Source organism: Lactuca saligna, chromosome 7, assembly GCF_052625555.1.
Source record: "Lactuca saligna cultivar CGN05327 chromosome 7, ASM5262555v1, whole genome shotgun sequence".
NCBI classification, from domain to species: Eukaryota; Viridiplantae; Streptophyta; class Magnoliopsida; order Asterales; family Asteraceae; genus Lactuca; species Lactuca saligna.
This window is the reverse complement of record NC_136423.1, coordinates 170,848,556-170,875,159: the sequence shown is the minus strand read 5'-3', so window position 1 is coordinate 170,875,159 and position 26,604 is coordinate 170,848,556. Positions and strand designations below refer to the sequence as shown.

The following is a 26,604-nucleotide window of genomic DNA, read 5'->3' as shown; positions in this document are numbered from 1 at the left end:
CACTGCCCCTGAAGTCCTTGAAGGACAGTGTGCGAGATCCTGACTGGCTGGAGGCCAAGTCGCTCCTGAATGCCCGTAGGCGATCCTCCATCAACTCCACGATCCCTTCCTTGATCGACCCAAAGATGATGGGGGTCGACTCAAGGATGCCCCTAGTGATCTCCGACGTGATGAACTCACGTAGCCTCTCATCAATCGGCTCGGTGCCTGATCCCGAACCTGACCCCTCTCCTGACCCGCCATCTGTCGGTCTCGGTCGAAGTACCACCATTCTGCAAAACATCATAATAATCATTAGTGGTACTGCTACTTTCTGAGGGATCTCAACTACTTACAGGTTCCTTGGTCTCGTCTTGGCCTTCCTCGGCTCGGGTACGGATCCTCTGCTTTCAGTAGTACGGGCCCATACTACCTTCCACATCTACCCGTACCTTCTCCGAGGAATTCCTCGACTCCACCAGCTCCCCTTTACTACTGCTACTCTCTGTTATTCTCATCCTAGGCTTGCCCTAGGGAAAACTCAAGTTCAACACGACTGGTCCTCAGCTGCTGTAGGTCTCCTCATAATGCCAGTTAGCCACCACCTAAACACCATCACATGTGATGAGGATTAGATAATCCTTCAAGTAAAAGATCCGTCCCTACAACGGTTGGACTCAAACAAGAGCTGCGCAATAGGGCCAGTTTCAATACTTTGGGATTATTCAACCCTGATTACATGTGGTGTGGCGTGTTTACCTAGTGGCTAATTCCCATTACTCAGAATCCCACCAAGCACGAAGCAAGCAGTATTCGGATAAGGGAAAAACAGACTCAAGCCAAAACTATTCTTATAACAAGAAACGACACTTAACATAGGATGCTAAGCTCATACTATCAGGCATAACCTAAACAGGCTATCCTACTGCTGTCTACTCAATTCTAGCATGCAATATTCATAAAGCTGTAACACATAAGCAGGCACATAAGGCATCACTCCTAGATCCTTAGCCTATTCTAGCATGCAGTTCTACGTAAGCTGATAAACATAACATAAACTTGTATGGGTACTATGGGGAATACTTACTTGAGCTCGGCCGGTCGCGCACGTCACACACTTTGCTCTTTCTTATGACTCTTTTCCGGGTTTTAAAGAACAATTTCTTTTGGAAAATCTTTCAATCCCTCGATTTGAGTCCAAACACTCCCGAAGGCGTGTCCGAATCCCTCAAACCAGGGCTCTGATACCAACTTGTAACGATACGTCCGAAAATTTCATTTTAAAATATTACTTTAGAAAACATTAATAAATAAAAACATTGTTTGATCACACCATAACACATCGCAACCATGTTCCAAAAGGTTAACCATACATCCCATCAAAATATCAGAGTACAATCCCAGTAAATCTCGTAAATGCGGAAACCGAAGAGTGTGTGTATGACGTGCCGCTACTGCGCCGGCTCCTTCCCCTTCGGTGCAGAGGTACCTGAAAACAAAATTTGTAAACGTAAGCACAAAGCTTAGTGAGTTCCCCCAACGTACCACATACCACACAAACACATAACATACGTACTGCCAGGCTATTCTGGGGTGCCTGACTACCCGGTACGGCCATTCTGGGGTGCCGACCTACCCATGCGGCCATTCTGGGGTGCCGTCTTACCCGTGTCAAGCCATTCTGGGGTGCTGACTACCCATGTCAAGCCATTCTGGGGTGCTGACTACCCATCGGTCCTAACAACCGATCCTCGGGGACTGGTCCCCTCCCGCTACCTCTATCGCATAACATAACAGACCAACATACAAGCATACCATCACATACAGTCAGATAATTTTGGGGTGTCTGACTACCCAACGGTCCTAACAACCGAACTCTACTACTATTTCATATAACGTATCATGATATAACATAACAGGTAATAGCAAACCTAGATGATTTCACAAAGACAATCATCTATCATACGTCTCCTACTGGCGGGCCGGCATTGTGGCCTTAGACCCACCGCTACTGGAAGGTAACTCACCTCAAAGTAGCTGCTGAACTGATCGGGAACTAACTGACTGCTGCTGCTTCGGGAGTCCTCCGGCTGCAATTCTCACAACATACTCAATCAAACACTGCTAACTGTCCTTTAGGTAAAATGACCATTTTACCCCCGGTCTAGCTCTAAGCCAATGCTAGAGTCAACTCTCAGTTGACCCGACTCGCCGAGTGGATCTCCACTCGCCGAGTCCCTAGCAAACTATTGTCCTGGGTCCCTGGTTCTACTCGTCGAGTTGGGCTATGACTCGACGAGTTCATCTTCTAACTGTCATTCAACTCCTTCATCCTACTCGCCGAGTTGTATGAACAACTCGTCGAGTTCATCTTCATCCGAAGAACACTTTATGCTAAGACTCGCCGAGTTGTATGAACAACTCGCCGAGTCTGTTCTTGATCTATGAAGATTGCCTTGGACTCGCCGAGTCAGGGCATTGACTCGCCGAGTCCTAACATGGGTGAGTTCAGCTCCCAACTCACCGAGTCACCCCCTGTGACTCACGGCTCAACTCGATACATCATGAAGGGACCAAATCGGTGACTCGCGACCAGACTCGCCGAGTCGCCGCCATGCATCCACCAAATACACTGATTTACTCGATTTCAGTCCATGCCATTCATAGATCTGGACTTCTAGGATACAAATCACACGTAAAGTTTCCAACTTTACGTGTGGATATTCACTAATGTGGATTTTAGGGTGCAAAATGCCTCAAAAGGGTAGATCTAGGATGAACAAGCCACATGGGGCCATAAAGCTAACAGATCTGAGCTCCTGGAGCTCAATCTTGCCTAGATCTAAAGGTTAATCCACTTATTACGAAACATTAAGCACAAACAAGCTTGAAGAATTGCTCAAGAGTGTCTCAAATAGGATCTTAAGCATAGAAACAAGGGAAAAACGAGATATACCTCAAGGAAAATGTTGAAATGACACAAAGATGGCTGATCTCCTTCTCCTCTTCTTGATCTACTCCTCTTTCTCCTCAAAACCTTCAAGAACACACCAAGAACACTTCAATCTCTCAAGGAAATAAGGGAAAACGATGTTGGGGGAGTCCTGGGGGTGAATGGGGACGAGTTGGGGGCGGAATGAGGGTTTAAATAGGGTGCAAACCCTTGAAACTTAGGGTTTCATGCAGCGGTGACTCGCCGAGTCCAGGATATGGACTCGCCGAGTCGCCCACTTAAACGTGTCCTGAGTCTCGTCCCTACTCGGCGAGTCGGACCTCATGACTCGCCGAGTCCAAGGCTAAAATAGGGCAATGCTCAAATAAAATTCACATACCGGAAACTAGGTGCTACAAATCTCCCCCACTTATTTTAGACTTCGTCCTCGAAGTCTGCTGCCCGATCCTGAAACAGCTCGGGGTAATGCTCCATCATCTCGTCCATCGGTTCCCAAGTCCATTCCGAACCCTTGCGGTGCTGCCATTGCACCTTTACTAGTTCTACCCTCTTGTTTCTCAACGTCTTGGTCTTTCTGTCAAGTATTGCGACTGGGCGCTCAATGTAATTCAAGCTGTCATCAACCTGAATATCCTCCAACGGTACTACTGCTGAATCGTCCACCAGGCACTTCCGCAGCTGGGAAACATGGAAGGTGTTGTGGATCTGACTGAGCTCGGCTGGCAGATCCAGCCTATACGCCACCTTGCCCACCCGGGCTGCAACCCTGAACGGCCTGATGAACCTTGGGCCCAACTTGCCCCGCTTCCTGAATCGAATGACACCTTTCCAAGGCGACACTTTCAGGAGGACCATATCCCCGACTTGGAACTCCAAGTCGGATCGACGTCTATCGGCGTAGCTTTTCTGCCGACTCTGTGCAGTCTGAAGTCTGCTCCGAACCTGCTGGATCCTCTCGGTCATCTCTAGCACCACCTCGGTGCTTCCCATGACTCTCTGGCCAACCTCCCCCAACATATCGGGGTTCTGCACTTCCGCCCATACAACATCTCGAACGGTGGTCGGTCAATGCTCGCGTGATAGCTGTTGTTGTAGGAGAACTCAGCCAAGGGAAGATAGGTATCCCAGCTACCACCGAAATCCAACACACACGCCCGCAACATGTCCTCCAAAGTCTGGATGGTCCGCTCACTCTGACCATCTGTCTGCGGGTGAAAGGCGGTGCTAAAATGCAGACGAGTGCCCAACTCGTCATGGAATTTCTTCCAAAATCTGGAAGTAAAACGCACATCTCTGTCCGAGATCACCGATACTGGCACCCCATGCCGTGCCACAATCTCCCTGATATAGATGTCGGCCAATTTTTCGGCCGATATGCTCTCCTGAATTGGAATAAAGTGAGCACTCTTGGTCAATCTATCCACGATGACCCAAATCGAATCCACTCCACGTGCGGTCCTGGGAAGCTTTGTGATAAAATCCATCGTGATATCTTCCCATTTCCACAGTGGAATGTCCAACGGCTGCATCTTGCCATGTGGTCTCTGATGTTCGGCCTTGACCTTCCTGCAGGTCAAACACCGCTTGACGTACCTTGCCACATCCCGCTTCATGCAAGGCCACTAGTAATCCGGACGAAGATCCCTATACATCTTCGTCGCCCCGGGATGAATAGAAAATCGGGACTTGTGCGCCTCCTCCATCAGAATCTGACGCACGCCACCGTGATACGGCACCCACACCCTACGGTGTAATGTCAAAAGTCCTCTGCCATCATAATCAAAGGAGGAAGCCTGACCCACCACACGCTCGCTCTTCCGATGCTCCTCCTTGATAGCCTCCTGTTGAGCCTCCTGAATCTGCTCCAACAGGGGAGTCACCACAGTCATCCTCAAACAGACGTCCCTGATCGGCACAGTCTTGCGGCTAAGCGCATCGGCCACCACATTGGCCTTCCCCGGGTGGTAAAGGATCTCGCAATCATAATCCTTCACCACGTCCAACCACCGCCGCTGCCTCATATTCAGATTCGGCTGGTCCATGAGGTACCTCAAACTCTTGTGGTCCGTGTAGATGGTACACCGAACCCCGTAGAGGTAATGCCGCCAAATCTTGAGGGCAAAGACCATCGCCCCCAACTCCAAATCGTGCGTCGGGTAATTTGCCTCGTGAGGCTTGAGCTGCCGCGAAGCGTAGGCAATGACATGCCCCCTCTGCATCAGAACTGCGCCCAACCCTGAAATGGACGCATCGCAGTAAACCACAAAATCCTCTACGCCCTCAGGCAGGGCTAGGATCGGTGCCTCACACAATTTCTGTCTCAGCATCTCAAACGCAGCCTGCTGCTCGGGTCCCCACCGAAAGACCACGGCTTTCTTCGTCAGTCGTGTCAGGGGTACGGCTATCTTGGAGAAATCTTGGACAAAAGCAGACAACAATTAAGTATTATTCATATATGAATATAACACGAAATATAAAGTTTTATTTCGTAATATATATATATATATATATATATATATATATATATATATATATATATATATATATATATATACACACACACACACACATCAATTTTCATCATACAAGAATATTTATATATGAATAAACATGTATTAATTCTAATGATATATTATATTTATATATAAATAAAACATGTATAAAATTTTTGTTACAGTTTATTTGTTTTTTATATATGAATAATTATTATGTTAATAAAAGACGAAATATTTTGAAAATTCAAACTATTTATTTATATATGAATATAACATTTTATTGATATATGAATTTAATATATGTTATTCATATATAAATATAACTTTTGAGTTACGCTAATAAACATTTTATTCATATATAAATATATAACATTTTACAAAAACCGATATAAATTGTAAAAACTTTATTAAATTTTATATTTATATGTGAATGATACAATATTAATATGGATCATTATATAAAATAAAAAATTTAGAATTATTTTTTGTTAAAAATAATTTTTTAAAAATTAAAAAGAAAAACTATTTTTTTATATATATCTATGTATGTGTTTGTATAGTATATATTATTGTGTATCGGAGATTTTTGCGGCTCTAATTGTTATCTTCTTTAAGTACAGGAGACAAATGCGGGAATTAGTCCGATGATAGGGTTGAAAACAGGTAGATAACAAGAGAAAATCTTGCCCAAAATCCAAACAAAGTCAATACAAATATTGCGATCTAACCACTACTCACTACTGTATGCAATTGAGTCCATCTTTGATTCTATTTTAATTTTATCTGCATTCTTTTACTTTGCTTCTTCTCATTACTCTTTTCCCCAATTCGTCTTCTTCTTCTTCTTCTTCTCCCCTTTTTAAAGCTTTACGCTTTCTGTCATTTTGTATCCAAAACAAGAAAAAGGAGACCCTTGATCTGTTAGCAAGTTTGAAATGCCCACCACCTGTTTGCTAAAAGGACATGACATAATTGCTGTCTGCTTTTGTTGCTTCGTTTGCAAGTGATCGACTTTGACGGGTACTGAAATCTCACTCTCTTCTTGTAGGGTTTCTTTTCTTTCACTTTGTTGTGGGTCTGGTTCGAGAATCAATTAAAGAGTTTCCTTTCGTTTACTTGGAGATTTTAAATCATTAAAGACTCTCATGTGAGTCATTGAGTGTTCTCTCGTTTGCTTCATTTACAAGCTTTTCCTTTAATCTTCTTCTCCTATTTTCCTTTATTATCACTTTGAGGTTTTGGGATTTGGGTTCTGCTTCTCTCTCCCTCTCTCTCTCTCCTTGTGCATTTCACCATTCTCGTTGCGAACCTGTAGGTTTTTACAGCTTGATCTTCTTCCATATTTGATCAATTTCATGGCGGTTGTGTAGGAGACCTGACTTTGTTTTTTCCGCCAATGAATTCTATCGGTTGGGCATTGTTAGTCTTTCTCCTTTGTTCATCTTTGGGTATTGAAACCCTAACCCAAACATGCCATCCGGTTGATTTGTTAGCTCTGAAGGACTTCGCCGGAAGTTTCAGTAACGCTTCCATACTTTCATCTTGGTCGAATGATTCCATTTGCTGCCATTGGGACGGCGTCGTTTGTGAGGATGACACCAAAAATCTTTCAAAAACCCTAAACAGGGTCACCATGCTGAGCTTGTCTGCAAAAGGTCTAAAGGGCGAAATTCCCAATTCTCTACCTCGTTTGGAAAAATTAAGATCTCTCGATCTATCGTTTAATCAATTACAAGGCGAATTCCCCAAAAATCTCTCCAATTTGATGGATCTCGAAGTTCTAAACGTCTCAAGCAATTCGTTAACCGGGGACCTGTTCGACATTGGTAAATTCCCACATCTCATAGCATTAAATCTCAGCAACAACTCTTTCGCCGGTGAAATTTCTCCACAAATTTGTACTTCCTCTACGAACCTTCAGATTCTCGATCTATCAATGAATCATTTCACCGGAAACCTAGAAGGCTTGAGCAACTGCCACAAATCTCTTCGAGAACTGCTTGTGGATTCCAATTCGTTTTCCGGCGACCTCCCGGAGTTTATATACTCAATGCCATCCTTAAAGCTGCTACATCTTTCTTCCAACAACTTCTCCGGTCAGATAACCACAAATCTCAGTAAGCTTTCCAACCTCGAATCACTACTTTTATCCGGGAACCGGTTTTCAGGTCCATTTCCCAATGTCTTCAAAAACATGACACGTTTAGAACAGCTGAACGCACATTCGAATTCCTTCATAGGGCCATTACCTTCTACCATAGAATCATGTTCCAATTTACAGATTCTCGATCTCCGTAACAATTCATTTTCCGGCGACCTAAGTTTAAATTTCTCAAAATTATCCAACCTTTGCACTCTTGATCTTGGTAGTAATCGTTTTCATGGTCTCTTACCAATCTCACTTTCCAATTGTCATGAATTGAGAATCCTGAATCTGGCCAAGAACGCATTATACGGTGAAATTCCAATTCCATACATGAACCTTTCAAACCTCTCATTCCTCTCCTTTTCAAACAACGGAATCACCAATTTACCTCGTGCTTTATCTGTTCTACAACAATGCAAGAATCTCACCACTTTGATTCTGACAAAAAACTTTCAAGGTGAAGAACTCCCACGATTTGTAAACGGGTTTGACAGATTAATGGTTCTTGCAATCGCGAATTGTGCCCTCAAAGGCCAAATCCCACCATGGTTAGTAAACTGTCCAAAACTTGAAGTTCTTGATTTGTCATGGAATCAGTTGACTGGAGTCATCCCTTCTTGGATTGGTCAAATGGAAAGACTCTTTTACTTGGATTTTTCAAACAATTCCTTAACGGGTGAACTTCCGAAAAGTTTAACAGATTTAAAGAGTCTCGTGTCTTCAAACATAAGTTCTTCAATTCTCACCTCATCAACCGGGATTCCATTATATGTGAAGAAGAATCAAACTGGAAAAGGTCTTCAATACAATCAAGTTGCAAGCTTTCCTCCATCAATCTATCTCAGCAACAATAACATAAACGGGACGATTTTACCCCAAGTTGGAAGATTAATACAGCTTCATGTATTGGATTTGAGCAAGAACAACTTATCCGGGACAATTCCCGACACGATTTCCGAAATGGGAAACTTGGAAGTTCTTGATTTGTCATCAAACAATCTTCATGGAACGATTCCAGCCTCTTTAAACAAGCTTTCATTTCTTTCAATGTTCTGTGTAGCTTATAATCACTTACAAGGTGCGATTCCGACCGGAACCCAGTTTTCCGGTTTCCCAAATTCAAGTTTCGAAGGGAATCCCGGTCTCTGCGGGCAAGTCCTGTCTCCTTGTAGCGTAAACGGAATTCCATCCGTCAATTCCGATTCCGGTAGAAAACTTGGACGGAATGGTATCGTCGGAATCACACTCGGAATCGGAGCCGGAATCGCAATCGTGTTAGCATTCATTCTTCTCAAAATGTCAAGAAAGAGACACGGCGATTGGATTCCGGAGTTGGAGGAGAATAATAGTAGAAGGAATGGAAATGGAATCTCGGGTGTGTTTGCATCTTCGAAACTAGTTCTATTCCCGAGTTTTAACTGTAGAGAGCTCTCGGTTTCCGATGTAGTGGAATCAACGAATAACTTCAGTCAATCGAATATAATCGGATGCGGTGGATTCGGGCTCGTGTACAAAGCCGACCTTCCAAACGGTTCAAAAGCCGCAATCAAACGCCTTTCCGGCGATTGCGGTCAAATGGAACGCGAATTCCATTCCGAAGTCGAAGCCCTCTCAAGAGCCCAACACAAGAATCTCGTATCCCTAAAAGGGTATTGCAAACACGGAAACGATCGACTCTTGATATACTCCTACATGGAAAACGGAAGCCTCGATTATTGGCTACACGAAAGGGTAGAACAGGAATCACCATTAAAATGGCGTGTTAGGTTAAAGATAGCAAAAGGGGCAGCAAAGGGATTATCATATCTCCATAACGATGTAAAAATTATCCATCGGGATATTAAAACTAGCAATATTCTCTTGGATGAAAAGTTTAAAGCCCATTTAGCTGATTTTGGATTGTCAAGACTATTATGCCCTTATGATACTCATGTGACAACCGATTTGGTAGGGACATTAGGGTACATTCCACCTGAATATGGTCAGACGCTTTCCGCGACTTTTAAGGGCGATGTTTATAGTTTTGGGGTTGTGCTTTTGGAACTTATTACAGCGAGAAGACCAGTTGAAGTTGGAAAGGGGAAGAATTGTAGGGATCTTGTTTCGTGGGTGTTTCAGATGAAACTTGAAGGGAGATATGGGGAGATATTTGATGCGTCTGTATGGGATAAGAGCTGTGAGAATCAGTTGTTGGAAGTGTTGGGGGTGGCTTGTAAGTGTCTGGATCAAGATCCAAGAAGGAGACCCGGTATTGAGCAGGTTGTTTCATGGCTTGATGGGGTTGTAGAAACGAGGGCATAACTATGGCTCATGTTTTTAAGTGGTAGGTGAAGGTTTCAAACTGTAAAAAGTAATAACTATAGAAGTCCTTGATATAAGTTGTTAAGTTTATTATAGTTTTATTTTGTTGTTGTTATTCTCTTGTGTAAAGAGCATGTTTTAAAGTAAATGTAAAATGTTAGTGTCCCAACTGTGTTTTCGTAGTTAAACTAGGTTTTGCATCCTGTGATGTGATTGTGATTGCGTTGTTAAATTAGCATGACGTGTAAATTCAGAGATGATAACGTAACATCTAAGCAAAAGATATGTACATTGTTAAACAAAAGCAGTGTGTGACAAAAAAAAAGAAAAAAAAAAAAAAAGAAAGTAAAAGACTAAAAGTGATTATTATCTTTTTTATAATAAGATGATAATAAACAGTAGAAAAAAAGTATAAATGTTATTTCGTTTCTATTTCTTGTACTAGGGACGAACCTGAAACAAAAACAAATGTTTAGGACAATCTGAGTTAAAAAAAAAAAAACTTATAAGAACATATGTACCCACTACCTGCCTAATACCATAAGGAACATTCATATAATTTATCAAAAAATTAATTAAAAAATTGGACCATATTTGTAAAAAATTGTTTGTTACATCAGAAATATAAGAATTTTAGACCAAATTTGAAAACAAATCTGAAAGTTGGGTCAGAACTGTAAAATATGAAAAGCTTGAAAGGTTGGACAAAATAGGCCAAAAGATACCAAGGGAACAGGGAGGGATCAAACCCTCCGCCTTTGAGAAGGGAAATGTACCTGGAGCGTCGAGCGGCAATTTTGCATTTAAAATGCCATCAATTTCTTATTTCTTATAAAGACTAAATAAATGTTAATATTCATCACACTCATGTAAAAGTTGATAAATGTAGGTAGGTATAATCAAACTTATAAATAACTAACATCACCGTCAGTGATGTTAAAGCTCAAGCTTTTTCGAATTATAATGGGTCATATCGTTTGTAAGATGTTATTTAAAGCGACAATTATATATATATATATATATATATATATATATATATATATATATATATATATATATATATATATATATATATATAGATGACATAAAACAACATTTTGTTAAAGCTTGACGGCAAATACAAATCTAGTCATGACTAACTTTTTAGAACCTTGGATATAATAGCTTCCATCTACGTATAGTTTGATTAAAAATGTAACATTTAATTTGACATATACAGTTTGTGGGTTTATTTTTGACCTCAAACCATATTCTAGGAACTAATTCATGTAGTTACTTGGTTTATAGATTAATTGAGTTGACTGTATAAATAGGAGAGAAATAATATTCTAATAAATTCTCAATGAGGTGCTTTGAAAAGTAGTTGTCTGACGATGACTTTAATCGGACGAGAAATTAAATATCATTCTACTTTTTGTTCCTATCGATCATCCTACTCGTTTAAATAATAACATGTGTCACATTAATATACTAAAATATCATTACATGAGAACTGAATGTTACATATATCACTATTTAATTGTATAGGAGGATTTTTAGGAATAAAAAATAGAAGGATATTTAATTTCTCTTAATCAGGCTTTAAGTGTGATGTTTTGACAAAAGACCGGGCTTTTGGGCAATGGCGGCACGTATGCACCTCAAATCAAGTTACATATCAAGTGAAATCCCCTCTTTAAAGTTATGATAAGCAATTCCTTTTATAGGCTTAAAATAGATACATGACCTTTTAACCAACCACAAACATTTCTTGTTGTTTACGATGTCCTAGGTGAAGGTAATGCATGTGAAAGAGTGATAGACCCCGTTGCTCAAACAAGGAACTTGGTTTTCGCTTGTTAATGAAAGACCTGAAAGGGTAGATGATGTAGGGTTCAAACAACATGAAAAATTATCATTTGCTTATATTATTGTCACTTTTGGACAGAGTATTATACAAGGTACCTAATGCAGAAAGTCCAACCAAGTTCTAGTCGAAGCTCAAATCCTTCTACATGACTAAGTCCCCTATGAACGAGTTATTTCTCAGACAATAGTTGTTTTTTAGGACTGAATGAACATTCCATTTTTAAGGATCATATGTAACACCCGAGTTTTCAGGCTAGAATCTTTGGACATGTTTAGTTAAATTAAAATTTTAGAAAAATAAATAAAATAAGAATTGATTAAAATTAATTAAGATAAACTTAATTAAAATAACTAAGAGTAGTATATTTAAAAGTTTAAGATTTAATACATGATTTTTGGAATCAAATTTAAGATTTATGCTAGAAGGCTTACAATTATCAACTTAGAAAAACCTGGGTTTGAATTTCCCCTAACTAGGTTTGGGCTAAAAGGTCAAGATATTTTATGTTTGGGGGATTGAAATAGCAATATTAAATATATGATAAGATTTAGGGATACAAGGAAGCCAAATGATAGGAACTAAGAAATGAGGTACCACAAGGGTCAAATGTTGAAACTTATGAACATAAGTCTCCTACTCTCTTATTTTTCTCTGTCATTTAGGGAGGAAGGAATCGTTCTCTCTCAACCCACTGAACTCACTACCACATTATTTTTTCTCTTTTATTGTTCTTCATCTTTTTTCAACCCACTCAATTAAAAAAAATACAAAACAATCAAAATAAAATCTAATTAGCAATAGAGTTACCATCGGTACCACTCCCTCTTCAATGGATTGTTTAATTGGTTTCACTAACCCACTTCATCCTCTCTCTTTACTTTTTCTCTCTCATTTTTTCTTGTATCATGTGTTTTAAGACTTGTACTTTAGTTGTTTAGTATTTTTTTTTAATTAAGTGGGTTGAGTGGGTTTAGAAAGATATGATTTCCGTATGTTATGGGTTAAGTTAGGAAAGATGAAGAAAAATGAAAGAGAATAGCTGATATGACAGTGAGTTGGGAGGGAATGACTCCCTCCTCTCTTAGACGATTTCAATTTTAGAGAGCTAGGGCTGGGCGATTTCAAGATCCCTTGCAATACTAGAAGTTGCATCCCATTGTTCTTAGAAGATTAAGCAACATCGACACTTAATCAAGCTACTAGAGGTACAAACTCTCCATTTTCTTGTTCATTAAGAGGTATGGAGTTATATTCTTATTTGAATTCTATAAGTTAATATAATGATTAAATCAAGTTTAGAGTTAGATTATGTGTTAGATTATTAATCAAGTGTTGCAATCTCAAATCTATGGTTGAATTTGAAATCACAGAGCTTCATTGGATCGATGTTTTGAGCCTTAGTTCAATGAATTCATGAATTTGCCTTGTTAATTTCGAATTTGATTATGAAACTAAGTTCCTAATATGATCCAGATACAGATTATTGTATGCTATGTTCAAATTATTGAACACAATCCGTTAACCGTAGAAGTCATAAATGGTGTTTTGAAGCTTAAATGGGAAAAAAAAGAAGAAGAAGACACTACCTCTTAATTGTTGAATCAAGCATGTCATTGATGTGTTTTAGGATGTTAATTAGGATTTAAAACATGTATTTTATGATAATTAATAATCCAAAGTCATTAGAAGTGATTACACTAAGTTAGAGATTAAAAATGCTAAAAACGTGAAGTTGTGCATGCATGTCTGATGTCCCACTCAACAAAATGGAAACATGTTAGTTTTGAAAAAATAATTTTGGTCTATTTGACATCTAACTTACGCCATTGCCACGTGACAACCACGTGTCATCGTCTGCACAAGTGTTCGTGTCCCCCTTTTGAACATTCAGCACTATTTTAACTAAACATACAAACAACCACCACCTCCATATCAACAGCGGCAATGTTTTCGTACTACAGGTTCATCGGCTTCGCCATTAACAAAAATCTTCAGCAATCCGCAGTTAGGGTTCATGTCTATCCCTCTAACTTCTTTTCCACTCTACCCGCACATCCTAATCACAAGGTACAAGCAAAAACCACAACTTATTAACAGGATTCTATTAAATCTGATTGTTAATCATTAATCGATATGCAGGATTCGAATTTGGTTGATGATATCAGGCCAACCGGATCGGGATCGGAAACTGGTGCAGATTTTGATCGTGTAAACGTAGTGAAATCAACTGCAACTCCATCATCTTCAACCTCAGAAAGGAGGGAGAATGAGAATTTCGTGGCGGAGACGGCGAAGCAAGGAGTTGCGAAAGCTTTGGAAACTGGATTGGAAATCGGAGAAATGGCTAAAAAAACGTTGGATAATATGTGGGATATTACGAAGGATACTACTAATATGGTGAAGGAGGCGGTGACCAGCGACCCGGAGGAGAAAAATGATGTTCCGCCGACTGATCAATTTGTTGATGATCTGAGGAAGCGCGCCGACGGTTATGATTTGAAGAAGAAAGGTTAAGTGGGGAAGTAGTAATAGACTCATAGTAGACGGGTGTTATATGTAAATTGTATGCCAAAGTTAGTGGATTTTAAGAATGTACTTAGGAATAAATGATACGACTTTTAACTAATTTAATAATACACATTTAAACTCTTATATTTCGTTTTCAATAATTTAAGTGTTAACAGAAAATTGAATAGCCAAACAAAAAATTGTTTTACAATATATATCAATGTATAAATTAATAAATCGTATTGATGTTATCAACAATAAGTTTAGTATGTAATAATAATATATACTAAAATAAAACATAATGATTACAAAAATAAATAAATAAATAATAAGATTATTAATAATAATAATAATAATATGAGAGGGCAAGAAAGAATATGATGGAATTTTAAAAAAAAAATAATAGCTATCAATTTTGTATACAGTTATAGGCATAGCTCTCATTTTTCTTACCAAACCAAAGGACATCTCAATCTTTCTTTTTATTTTTAGACATCTCAATATCCTACCTTCATATCTCACTCTAATTAATTGTTATTTTTTTTTGAAAAAAAGGAAGATCGCCTATAGTTTCATCTTATTTGATCTAAAATTCATCCTTCCCAGCTCTTGCTCATGTTGTCATTCTTCTTAACAGCAAGAAACCATAGCAAATGTGCCTTAATCCATCTTCGATATTCTCCAATTATGTAAGAGTTGACATGTTCTTGGAAGTTTTGAATATCTTTATCAAATTTTTTTCTTAAGCTTACAATTTACACATAAAGAACACCAAAAGAACATTATGTTATTCACAAATCAAGCTGCAAAATGACTCCAATAAATTCTAGAACACTAATACGTACATGTACAACTGGATACATTTATAAATATATATATATATATATATATATATATATATATATATATATATATATATATATATATATATATATGCAATAAATTACTAGAAAATTGCTATTGTTACTTCTGATCCTTTTAAATGATTCAACCAAATTAACCTCTACTTCATCCGTATCTTGTACATTACAGTCCATCTCTCAAGCGATTACACCTACATGGTAAGAAAAATATGATTTAATGAAGTAAAAACAAACAAAATAAGATTTGAAGACATAAAGACAAATCAATATCATGACTAAGGCTGTGTTTGGCGCACCACAGCTAGCTGATAAGCTAGCTTATTTTTCGAGCTTTTTTATGTTGTTGTGTTTGGTAAGCCAAAAAGTAGCTTATAAGCTAGCTTTTTGAAAAGCTACTTAGACTAGCTTTTTTGGAGCTTTTTTAAAATTTTCCAAATACACCCCTTAATTAATTATAGAAACGCATACTCTTACATGCCATTTTATGTAATTTTATATATTTCAGCTAGCTTTTCAGTTAGTTTTACCAAACGTTATTTTTTATCAGCTAGCTTTTTATTTAACAGCTAGCTTTTCAGCTAGTACGCCAAACAAAGCCTAAATGAACATTAAGATATTCTTTATAATTTCTTAGAAATCTATCAACCACCCATATGGATAAACCCTAGAGTTTCCAACCTACAAAATCAATTAAGTAAACACAAGACAGAGGTGCAGAAACAGAATCAATGGATGCACCTCTACCAACTCAATTTTTCCCGTTCGAGTTCTCTACACCTCCAGTGAAATCATTCACATACCACATCTCTCATAAATGTTAAAAAGAAACACCCTACAAATTAAAACAAAGTTAAGATAAAGAATTTCATTTCAGATACATAATTGCTTGAATAACAAAGTATAATGCTTGTTTCTCTATTTTCCCTATGGGAGATTCTCCTCCAATACCTTCACAGACATAAGAGAAACTTACAATCAACATAGAAAATTCAAATTCATCAAAACACATCCTAATTAGATGGACATCAAAATTTTCATAAATTTTTAATATGCTAATCACCAATGTTCTTCAAGCCTTCCTCTAAGACTACTCCTTTGTTATTTATTCAATATTCCTTTTATAATCTCAACAAACCCACTAAACCCCATGAAACTAACACCTTGAGAAACCCTAAAAAAGCATAACCATAACAAACAAATTAGATTAAATTAGTGTAAAATAAAAAATAAAAAAACAAAGAATAAGGATTAAAAATAAGGGAAACTTTTATAACTTCCATGGCTTTACTATGAAGCAACCCCAGGCTTGATGCTAGGATTCAGCTTTAGATATTGCATAGGGTGTAATTGTCAACTAGCTACGATGCTACTGAGATGCCAAAAACAAAATAAAAAGCTCCTATAATAAAATTGTAACACCGTGAATCTCAAAACAATTTTTCATTTTAAATTAATAAAAATACTCCATTCACATATTCTAAAAAACGTATATCATAGGTTTTTTTTACTGAACATAAGTACAAATCACAATCCCCAGAATCCCAAAATATCTTCACTGCAAGTGTGTACTGATCATGTCGACGCCTTCCCGTGATCATCACTGGTACCTGAAACACATAACATAGCAACTGTAAGCATAAATGCTTAGTGAGTTCCCCGAAATACCACATACGCACATACGCCTTTCCAGGCCATAATCTACTAGACCTTCTGGTCCATGTGTCTCAGCGGACTTCCGTCCCATAATTCTGGTAGACCTTCCGGTCCTACCCGTAACGACCTTCCGGTCCCTAACCCTCTGACCTTCCGGTCCATAACATCTTGACCTTCCAGCCCATCTTATACATATATAGTACATACATATCCTATAACAACATATAGCACATACATCTCATAGCACATAAGACCTTCCGGTCATATATAGGTACCACTCATGGTACAGTATAGTGAGAAGACTCACCTCGAAGGATGTCTAGTGAACACTCGTGCTCAAGGTCCTCGATCTAGCTTCCGCCTATCAACATGATAACATTTCTAATTAATACTTTCTCTTGTCCTTACTCCTTAATAATGGGTAGAAGACCATTCTACCCTTCCATGAACTCTCTCTTAAACTATCTTGACCAAACCCTAAGGTCAACTGAAATCAACCCAAGTCAACGGTCAAACTTTGAACAGACTCGTCGAGTGCTCAAGGGCGACTCGGCGAGTCCATACGGGTCCTCTAAGTCCTTCTAGTCTCGATTGGCACGTCGAGTCATCCCCTTTACTCGGCGAATCAAGCCTGAAACGAATCGCGAGGCAACCCCTCCCTGACTCGTCGAGTCCATAAATGAACTCGGCGAGTTACTTCCATGCCCTCGCTCAAAATTCCTTCTAAGGTCAGATCTGCATCTCTAATCTATAGATCTGACCTTCCCAAACATGATAATCACGTAAAGGTCACATCTTGGCACCCATGCAACGCCTACAAGGCTTCTTTTGGTGAAATGGCCTCTAAAATGGTAACCTAAGTCCACAAATCAAAATGAAAGGCATAAAGCAGAGTATTTGGGACTCTCTGGACCTTCTAAGGTCCAGATCTAGGTACCAAGTCTGATGGGTTTTATCCACAAGAACATCCTATGTGCTCATGCAAACCCTAATGCTTAGATCCAGGTTTCTCTATTGTACATGCAATTCATCCAAGACTTTAAACCCTAGATCTAGCATGTGATAATCAATATTAACATAAGAATGGGGTTTAGATCTTGCCTTGATTGTTATGTGTGACATCCCCATTTTCACGGCCAGAAAAGACCGATTTTTTTGTTTATGCTTTATAAAAATCAGAGTACTTCTTTTAATAAAAATGTTGCGGAATTTGTTCCCAGAAAAACATGATAAATACGTTTTTAAAACATTTTTGAAGAAACGTATTTTGTTCATTTTAAAACATTTGGGATGTCATCGTTAATACAGAAACATAAGCATAAACAGAACTTACATTTATTTACACTAGTGATCTACATCTCTTTAAATCTCTCAGTGTAATGTGACTTCATATCAACACCTGTGATATAAATAAACTAAGTGGGTCAGGTTGGGAAACCTGGTGAGTACATAGGGTTTTCAACCCACAATAATATAATTATTATTTTCAAACAATCAAACAATCAACCCAATTACCCATTCCTATTATCTGCTTTATTCTTAAGGATCTACCCTAAGAATCAACTATTCCTCGTTCATACATTCCTAAGGATCATCCTAAGGAATCGGCACGAAGTCCATCGTCACCGGGATTTAGGCACTAAGTTTGCATAGTCGCCAGAATTTATACAATAGGCACTAAGTCTGCATAGTCGCCAAGGTTTTGGCACCAAGTCTGCATGATCGCCAGGGTCTAGGTATCAAGTCTGCATGATCACCAAGGTTTAGAGTACACCGGGTGAACACATCGTTCACAACACCTACAGGTTGCGAGCCTGATAGTGTTCCACTGGACTATCTAGGATAGTCCGTGGTTGTCATCCATACTCTGCTGAATGACGGGGACATCGTTTGGGAAAAAGGCTTCTCACATCGTACACCTTTCACCCACACCTTATAGTTTATATCACCTCTCAACTCATCATCCAACTCATATTTCATCTATTCTACCCATGTTTTACCCCAACATTTTCGTAGATATAAAATACATATATAGTTTAAATCATTTAAAACATGTATAAAATCTTTCACTCAGCATAGACAGCAAGTATTCAGACAATATGCACACATAGCATGTAATTTATATTAAAATACTTCATATCTATGTGTAAGATGAAAGGGACTATGCACTCACCTGAGAAGGTGGTGACTCGGTACTCGGATAGCGCTTCGTTTACTTTAAAATAATTTCCTTTGACGAAACCTAGTATTATCACCACTAGATTTTAGTCTAATATTACCGAGACTAATTATTAGTCTTATTATTATTATTATTATTATTATTATTATTATTATTATTATATAAGCGTTTAAACAATACTTTCCAACTACTATGTACAGACAGGGGCCAGACATAAAACACCGGAGGGCAGGACCATTTTGGCGTATAGCACTTCTGAAATCCAACAACCCTATGCGGCCCTTTAAACCAGATTCCCCGTACCGCAAGTAGTTAAAAGATATTATAACGACACTTATATAAGTCATAATAATAGCTCAAATATTTATTATAAATTTATAATAACAATACTAATTTTAAATATAAACTATATTTAAATTAGGATAAGCATAACTTACTTTCAAGGGGATTTTAGCTAGGAGTCGGGCTCTGCAGGGGCAGAACTTCATCGTTGAATCTTTCTAAGAAAGATTCATGCAGCGCTTCAGCGCTCACCTTACTATACTAAAACTACAGAAAGAGAAGTCGAATCACGAGGGACCGAAATGCTTGGGGGATAAGGAGAGAAAGACTCTTGAATCAAGAGAATGGTGCAAGAAATATGAGAGCCCAAGGCTCTTATTTATACTAATTGAATTTTCAAAAACTACCCTCCATAATTACTTAATGACCTTTTAGTTATATAAACAACTAAACACCCCTCTATAATACTATTTTAAATGGATTTAATGATATTTGTACTAAACTAATGTCGAAAGCACTCAACATTAGTCTTATAATGACCACATCGTCGATACCTTTCTAATGATATATACATATGTATATATATGTGTACGTATACATGATTTATACTTTATTTTAATACGTAAATATGCTATTATAATTTGTAATTCGTTCATACGAACTCCGGTTTTGACGTTCTTTATATCCACGCGTAGGTGGAGACGTACTCTACAACTTTCGTTTAGACTCCGTCGGCTAATTTTGACTTTATTTTTAAAGTTATATTTTTAACAGGCCGGGACAGGATTGGTCCGTTAAAATCTCATAACTTCTTTATCCGATGTCCATTTTCGTCTGTATTTTTATCGTTACGCTACTAATAACGAGATCTTCGATTCTTGTTTAGGTTGTGTCGGCTAAAAATCAATCGATCTAAAATTCGAAGTTCGGGTTGTACACCGCTAATCCGAAACTTCGAAAAATCATAACTTCTTCATACGAAGTCAGATTTGGGCGTTCTTTTTATCGATGTTCTTAGTTTAACATATTCTACGACTTTTGTTTAGAGCACTAAGGCTAAATCTCTCTCTATCATAAATTTACTATTTACGCTTCCCGGCGCCGTGCCAGTTCCGACGCGAAACTTCGACGGGTCATAACTTCTTCGTTATAACTCGGATTTCGGCGTTCTTTATATGTACGGAAACCTTGTGACATATTATACAGTTAAGATCATTTATTCTAAATAATCTTTTTGTAGAAAAGTCGTTTTCGACCCTTATTGCCTCTAAATTGACTAGCCCGGATCTGCGGGCGTTACAATTATCTCCCCCTTAGGATGATTACGTCCCGGAATCATCAACGAAACAGGGCTCGTATAATGACTCCATACGTCATCTCTTCATCCTAGGTAATAATTATAACTTCTATATTCCTTCAAGTCTATCTCTTAGACTCATTGATTGTAAGCAGTACTCGATCGTGCACCTGCTCTCTACCTCAGGCTAGACTTCAAATTATGACCTATCATCATGTGATGCATGTTTAGACTTAGGTCTCTTAGAGTTAAATTCTAAAATAGACTATGCCTTCCTTCATGTTCTAATGTGATATAATCACACTTTAACATGTAGCGTTTCTGGCTACCAACTTCTTTAACAACGAACGCGATACTTCTATTGATCGCTTTGATTTCAATTGTTTGGTTTAAGTCGGACGCTACATCGAACTTGGTTCCCTGAACCACGCAACATACTCATCGTAGTCGGACTCAATTCGGTACGACCACTAGGGTCGGAAATTAACAATCTTTTTAGTCATTATCGAAACGATGGTAATGACATACTTGAAAAAAATGAAATCAATTACTAGCTTCTTGGTAACCTTGTGACTTTCCCCGATCCAAGTGTGAGTCCTGTGCTTCCAGTAGTATAGGCCTCTACTACCATTCACACCTACTCATACTCGTCCCAAGTATTGTCCCGCAGTTTCCCAAGTCACCATACAAGAAAATCACATAACATTTTAACACATCAGATAACAAAACGAAGGTTTTATTATTTCTTGAAACTATTACATAGGTGTCCAAGTTCACCATAGACTATGCCTCTAATAGGCTACATCATACGACACTATGGCTACTATATAACTTGATCTTCGGATATGAAGTCCTCATCATTGATTCCTTGCACGGTTTTCTGCTTCGTCGAGGATCATGTGGAATGCCCTTGGCCTCGATGGCGTTTCTGGTCTTGCTGCCTTATTTTTCCCCGGGCAGTCCCTGGAAATATGCCCTTCCTTGTTACATCCATAACATACCTTCTCGTTGGACGCATACTTGCTGGCGTAATGCCCTGTCTTTCCACATTTGTAGCAAGTCACCTCCTCGCTACATTTCCCGAAGTGCTTCTTTTTACACTTCTCGCACCACTTGGTTTCACCTCCTCCTCCTTCTTCAATCTTTGAGAATTTCTTTTCCTTGTTGGATTTTGATGATCCTTCATGTTTCCTTTTCTCGCCAACTTCAGCTCTCTCCAAACCTTTTTCCCTAATCTGGGTCTCAACATTCCTGGCTGCCCAGATGGCTCCTTTCAAAGTGGTTGCTTGCTTGACCATTGGTCCAAAGTCTGCTGGTAATCCATGGGCAAACTTATTGGCCTTGGAGAGCTCAGTTGGAACTAGATAAGGAACAAGCTTCATTTTCTCTGTAAAACTTGCAGCATACTCGATGACACTCATCTTTCCCTTCTTTAGATTCTGAAACTCGTTGTTGATCTCCAGAAGATCCTGCTCAGAGCAGTACTGCATTTTTAAATGCACTAGAAAATCCTCCCATGACATCTTGCTCGCTTCTCCTTTGGGCATCGAATCGGCTAGTAGCTTCCACCAGCTTAGTACTCCAGATTTCAACAAAGGAACCGCGAGAGCGGTCTTTTGCCTGTTGCTACACTCGCAACTCTCAAACATCGTCTCCATCTCGGAGATCCAGTTCATGACTTCCACCGGCGTCGGGCTTCCAGATAGACTCGGTGGTTTGGACTCCATGAAATCCTTGTATTTGCATCCACTTCCATCATTTCCTCCATCCTGGTGGTTTTGCCTAACTATCAGTGGGTTGGCTTGACCAACAGTCCCACTGTAGTTTCCCTCCTCAGTCTGCCCTTCGTTCAACTCGGGCTGTTCGATCTGTATGGTTGCTTCTTCTCGATTTTGTTGGAGCAAACGTATGGTTTCCTCCATTTGACGATCCAACATCGCCTGGATCATCGCTTGCACTCCGGCCATTGTTATTGGCTCAGCAACGGTTACCACAACCGGTATTTGCTCAATCACCGGGGGTTGGTTTCAGTTCCCATTTGCATTCATGTTTCCGCTACGGGTCCTTGCCATCTTGATCTATACACCGAATAAGGTGAATCTAGACCTTTACTTAAGATTGACGTTTAAATCATCCTTATCACTCCGAAACGTTTATATGCTAGTTCTAATATCGTATTCGTACGTTTAGAATCCTAAACACATAAGGTTTCCAGATTCGGTCGGCAACAGACCATAAATCCGATCAAACTATAGCATCATTTAGCACGTAAAAGGAATTTAGGCATCATTCCTAAAATAAGCTAGTGCTTGTGTCTATTCAGATGCATTACCTAAATCTATTTGACACACTCCTCACAATCATCACTTAGCATTCTAAGTTTAAGTCTAGAAATAAATCCATATTCCTAGTTCGCTTAAACTAATGCTCTGATACCAACTGTGACATCCCCATTTTCACGGCCAGAAAAGAACTCTGCAGTTAAGCGTGCTTGGGCGGGAGTAGTACCGGGATGGGTGACCCCCTGGGAAGTCCTCGTGCCGAGTGGCCCAAAGCGGACAATATTGTGATACGTGCCAGAGGGGGGTGTTACAAATGGTATCAGAGCCAGGGCACGGGTCGATATGTTCGACAGGGACGTCGAACCCTATAATGGGGGGTGAAGGTGGGTTGCACCTGATCCTATATCAGCTTGGAAGGAGAACGAAACATCTACTTATAAGGGGTGTGGATACCTTCCTTGTCACAACGCGTTTTAAAGCCGTGAGGGCAACATATCCCATAAGAACTCTGCAGTTAAGCGTGCTCGGGCGAGAGTAGTACCGGGATGGGTGACCCCCTGGGAAGTCCTCGTGCCGAGTGGCCCAAAGCGGACAATATTGTGATACGTGCCAGAGGGGGGTGTTACATTATGTAGCAATAACAATCTCAAATCCTCCTTGTAATGGCTTTAGAAAGCTTAGAGTCACAAGTGTCACTCCTCTAATGGATCACAAACACCAAGAGCTAGAGGATGAAGAATGAGAAGAGAGGAAACACCAAAAAACGGCTGAAACCCTAATCAATTAGTTCACCACGTTTTTGAGTCTCAAGGGTCCTTTAAATAGTGAGGATATTAGGGTTATCTAACAAGGAAACCCTAATTTGACTGCTTAGGCCCTAAGCAACCCATGGACTCCCTCCTTAGAGGCCTAGGATGATTTCTAATGAGTTTCCCCATATAATTCATCCACCCCTCTAATATGGAGTCCATTAGCCCCATATTCAACTATCATACAATTGATAATTCTAGTCCCTTAAGTTTAATTAATGTTTTTTAGCCACAAAATTAATTCTTAATTAATTATTGACTAATATTTATTAAACTATATGATTTCTCCTTTAATATATTATTCTCATAATATATTAATAAATCATAATTAATCTCTATCTCTCTCTCTCTCTCTCTCTCTCCATAATTCATCCTATCAAGTTGCTTTGGTGAAGGCAACCCAAAAGGACCATGCACCATCGGGTCAAGTACATACCAAAATAGTTATGGACTTAGACACTAATCCAACAGTCTCCCACTTGGATAAGTCTAATAACTATTCTGCATATGACTTCAGATCTTGATCTGCAATCATAGCTTTCAAAAACCGCTGTCAACTCTGATCTTATCATATATGCGTCCTTTAGATAAGGGATCATATATTCCTCCATTCTAGATATCGTATAGACTGAGACATGGATTTAAATCATTCTCTCTGTCTATGTGTTGTTTCCTGATTTCCAATTTATGACGACTAACAACAGACTACAATTGAACACATCAAATTTGTCCCGGCTTGGCCAAGCGCTTAGGGTGTCATCACTAAATCATCGAGGGGCCCACATATATCACTTTCATCCCACTTAGGATAAAAGGAACGTATAAACTTGATTCAATGCTTTCTTGCACTCACTCACCGAATCACACACAACAATATGTTGTATAACACCAAGTTACTGGTGCGTTTACATATTATCAATGTGTAACCGACTCGCAAGATACAACTCAAACATCTTGGTTTCAAGAATATAAGATGTTATCGTCTCACCAATCACTCGTGATAAAATCCATGAAGTGATCCAAGTGAGCGTGGGTTTAATCCAATGCTCAAATCATATTCATAAGTACTCATGAACGTTGCAGCAAACATTTGCTTATGTCTAATACACTTTAGACAATCCACACACCAATTCACGACAGTCTTCATTCATACCTACTTCCAATATATGAACGATTGTGGACCGTTTGAATACTTTGATTATTCTGAAATAATTTCAATTATTCAGGAAGTCAAAACATGCAAAGTGAAACACAATAATAATACTAATCCCATATGGCCCCAAACTCTGGGTATAAATAAAACATTTTATTTAATCACCATATTGATTACTCATTATTTGTTGTTTCGGGTAATCAACTTCTTACTTGAATTATAACAACAATTGTCCCATGCTCTTAGCATGCACACTATCTTTACCTATGGTCCTTACTTTGTGAAATAGTATAATTGAATAACATTTTCAATCGCACTTATTTCACAATTCCTAATCCATTGGTGTAAAAATACAAAATTCTTGCCATTACTAGAATATGTTAGATTCTAACATTTTACGCAACAATCCTTTTTGTAATGTCATGGCACAAAAGTCACCAAGACTTGGCCAATGAAATTACAAAAATACTCTAATGGAAGACAATTACATAGTGATGAAGTCTCACATTCAAAGTACATTCCTTTGAACATCCTTCTTGCATAAAAGTTTCTAATCTAGACATTTATTCTCGATATCCAACTCCCAATATGGAAACATTTCCATATTTTCCATATGACAACTCATTCTTAATAGAATCTTATCTATTCATAATAATGTCGGTATGGTCCATCCAATACCATACTTCCAACTACTCACAAGCAACCAATCTTCAGCGAACTTTGGATTGTCCTTTGATAGTTGTTTAATTATTTTAGTCAAAACCGATTCTAGTCTTTTTTTTCTTAATGCGCTAGACATTTGGAAAATTTTAGAATGGTCAAATATTATAGTATTTGCAATCGATCCTAAACTGGAAGCGTATGGGACATGATGCATAATGTCTTACATAAAGATATGATACTTTATCAATCTTCTGCCATAATATTTTGTGTCACGTTCTCCTAATTCGAACTATGAAGAGGGATGCCATAATCATAATCGAAATTGAGAACACACTATGTATCCTTGACTAAATTTATTAAAATTCCACAATCTAAGCCTTTAGATTTGAAATGAAGCATAATATTCTCTCCCTTAATTATAGCAAAACAACTTTTCAAGCCTTACGACTTTGGAAAGTATAACTCTTGTTTTCTATAATTAATATTTCTATCTTGCAATACTTTCCATAATAATCATATAAGCATGAGACTTATGCTCCCACTATCATGATGATTATTATCATAAAAGCATAACACTTATGCTCCCACTAGCTTTGACATGTATTCAGAAAACAGTTGATAAGCCTTTATCAAGCTTCTTAAACTCATACACCTTTCAATAGATAGCTTATATGTGTGTCTGAACAATACCAAGTCCTCAAATATTCAGACCAATTGCCAAACCTCACAATTGAACTATGAAAAGCGATGTCGTAATCATAATCGAATTTGAGAACGCAACTTTCACAACCACTATCTTCTTAAAATCTCTCTTAGTGAAAGAATTTCTTCACGAACGGAGAGAAATCTTATGACACTTATATTTTAAGGTGCATGTTTTTCTTATCCATGTGAATTTATCAAAACAAAATTCAACTCTTATGGATTGAACTTACTTAATTTTGATTTCTTGCCTCATGGCAGCATAGGTGCCTACCATGTCTTCTAAGTTGTCAATAAGATTACCCCTTCCTATCAATGTACTTTCCATTAATTAGGGTGTCTAGTGTCTTGACTCTATGCAATCCACTTGAGAACTCACAGAACTCACATTACATAGTCAACTTAAACCGGAATGGCACAGAAACAAAATTTTGTCAACACGATAGGTTACAAACCTCAAGTCATGCGCTAGTGTTTACTCTTGATTAAT

At 38.6% G+C, this 26,604-nt stretch overlaps 2 protein-coding genes across 2 annotated transcripts; both read left to right on the top strand.

The window, feature by feature from the left end:
* The first annotated feature begins 6,069 nt into the window (after window positions 1-6,069).
* On the top strand, window positions 6,070-10,043 carry PSKR2 (phytosylfokine-alpha receptor 2). Its single transcript, XM_078963375.1, has one exon. It carries the CDS (start codon window positions 6,824-6,826, stop codon window positions 9,872-9,874), a length of 3,051 nt encoding a protein of 1,016 aa, XP_078819501.1. The 5' UTR covers window positions 6,070-6,823; the 3' UTR covers window positions 9,875-10,043.
* A 3,594-nt stretch (window positions 10,044-13,637) lies between these two features.
* Window positions 13,638-14,333, top strand: LOC145006519 (uncharacterized). The gene is made up of 2 exons (XM_078965601.1): window positions 13,638-13,790; window positions 13,863-14,333. Exons 1-2 carry the CDS (start codon window positions 13,668-13,670, stop codon window positions 14,235-14,237), a joined length of 498 nt encoding a protein of 165 aa, XP_078821727.1. The 5' UTR covers window positions 13,638-13,667; the 3' UTR covers window positions 14,238-14,333.
* Window positions 14,334-26,604: the final 12,271 nt, after the last annotated feature.

Bases quoted from the DNA above. Each gene is read 5' to 3' on its own strand.
- LOC145006519 (XM_078965601.1), top strand. From the start codon at position 13,668: ATGTTTTCGTACTACAGGTTCATCGGCTTCGCCATTAACAAAAATCTT. The intron at 13,791-13,862 runs GTACAAGCAAAA...ATCGATATGCAG, and splicing joins CCGCACATCCTAATCACAAG to GATTCGAATTTGGTTGATGA.
- PSKR2 (XM_078963375.1), top strand. From the start codon at position 6,824: ATGAATTCTATCGGTTGGGCATTGTTAGTCTTTCTCCTTTGTTCATCT.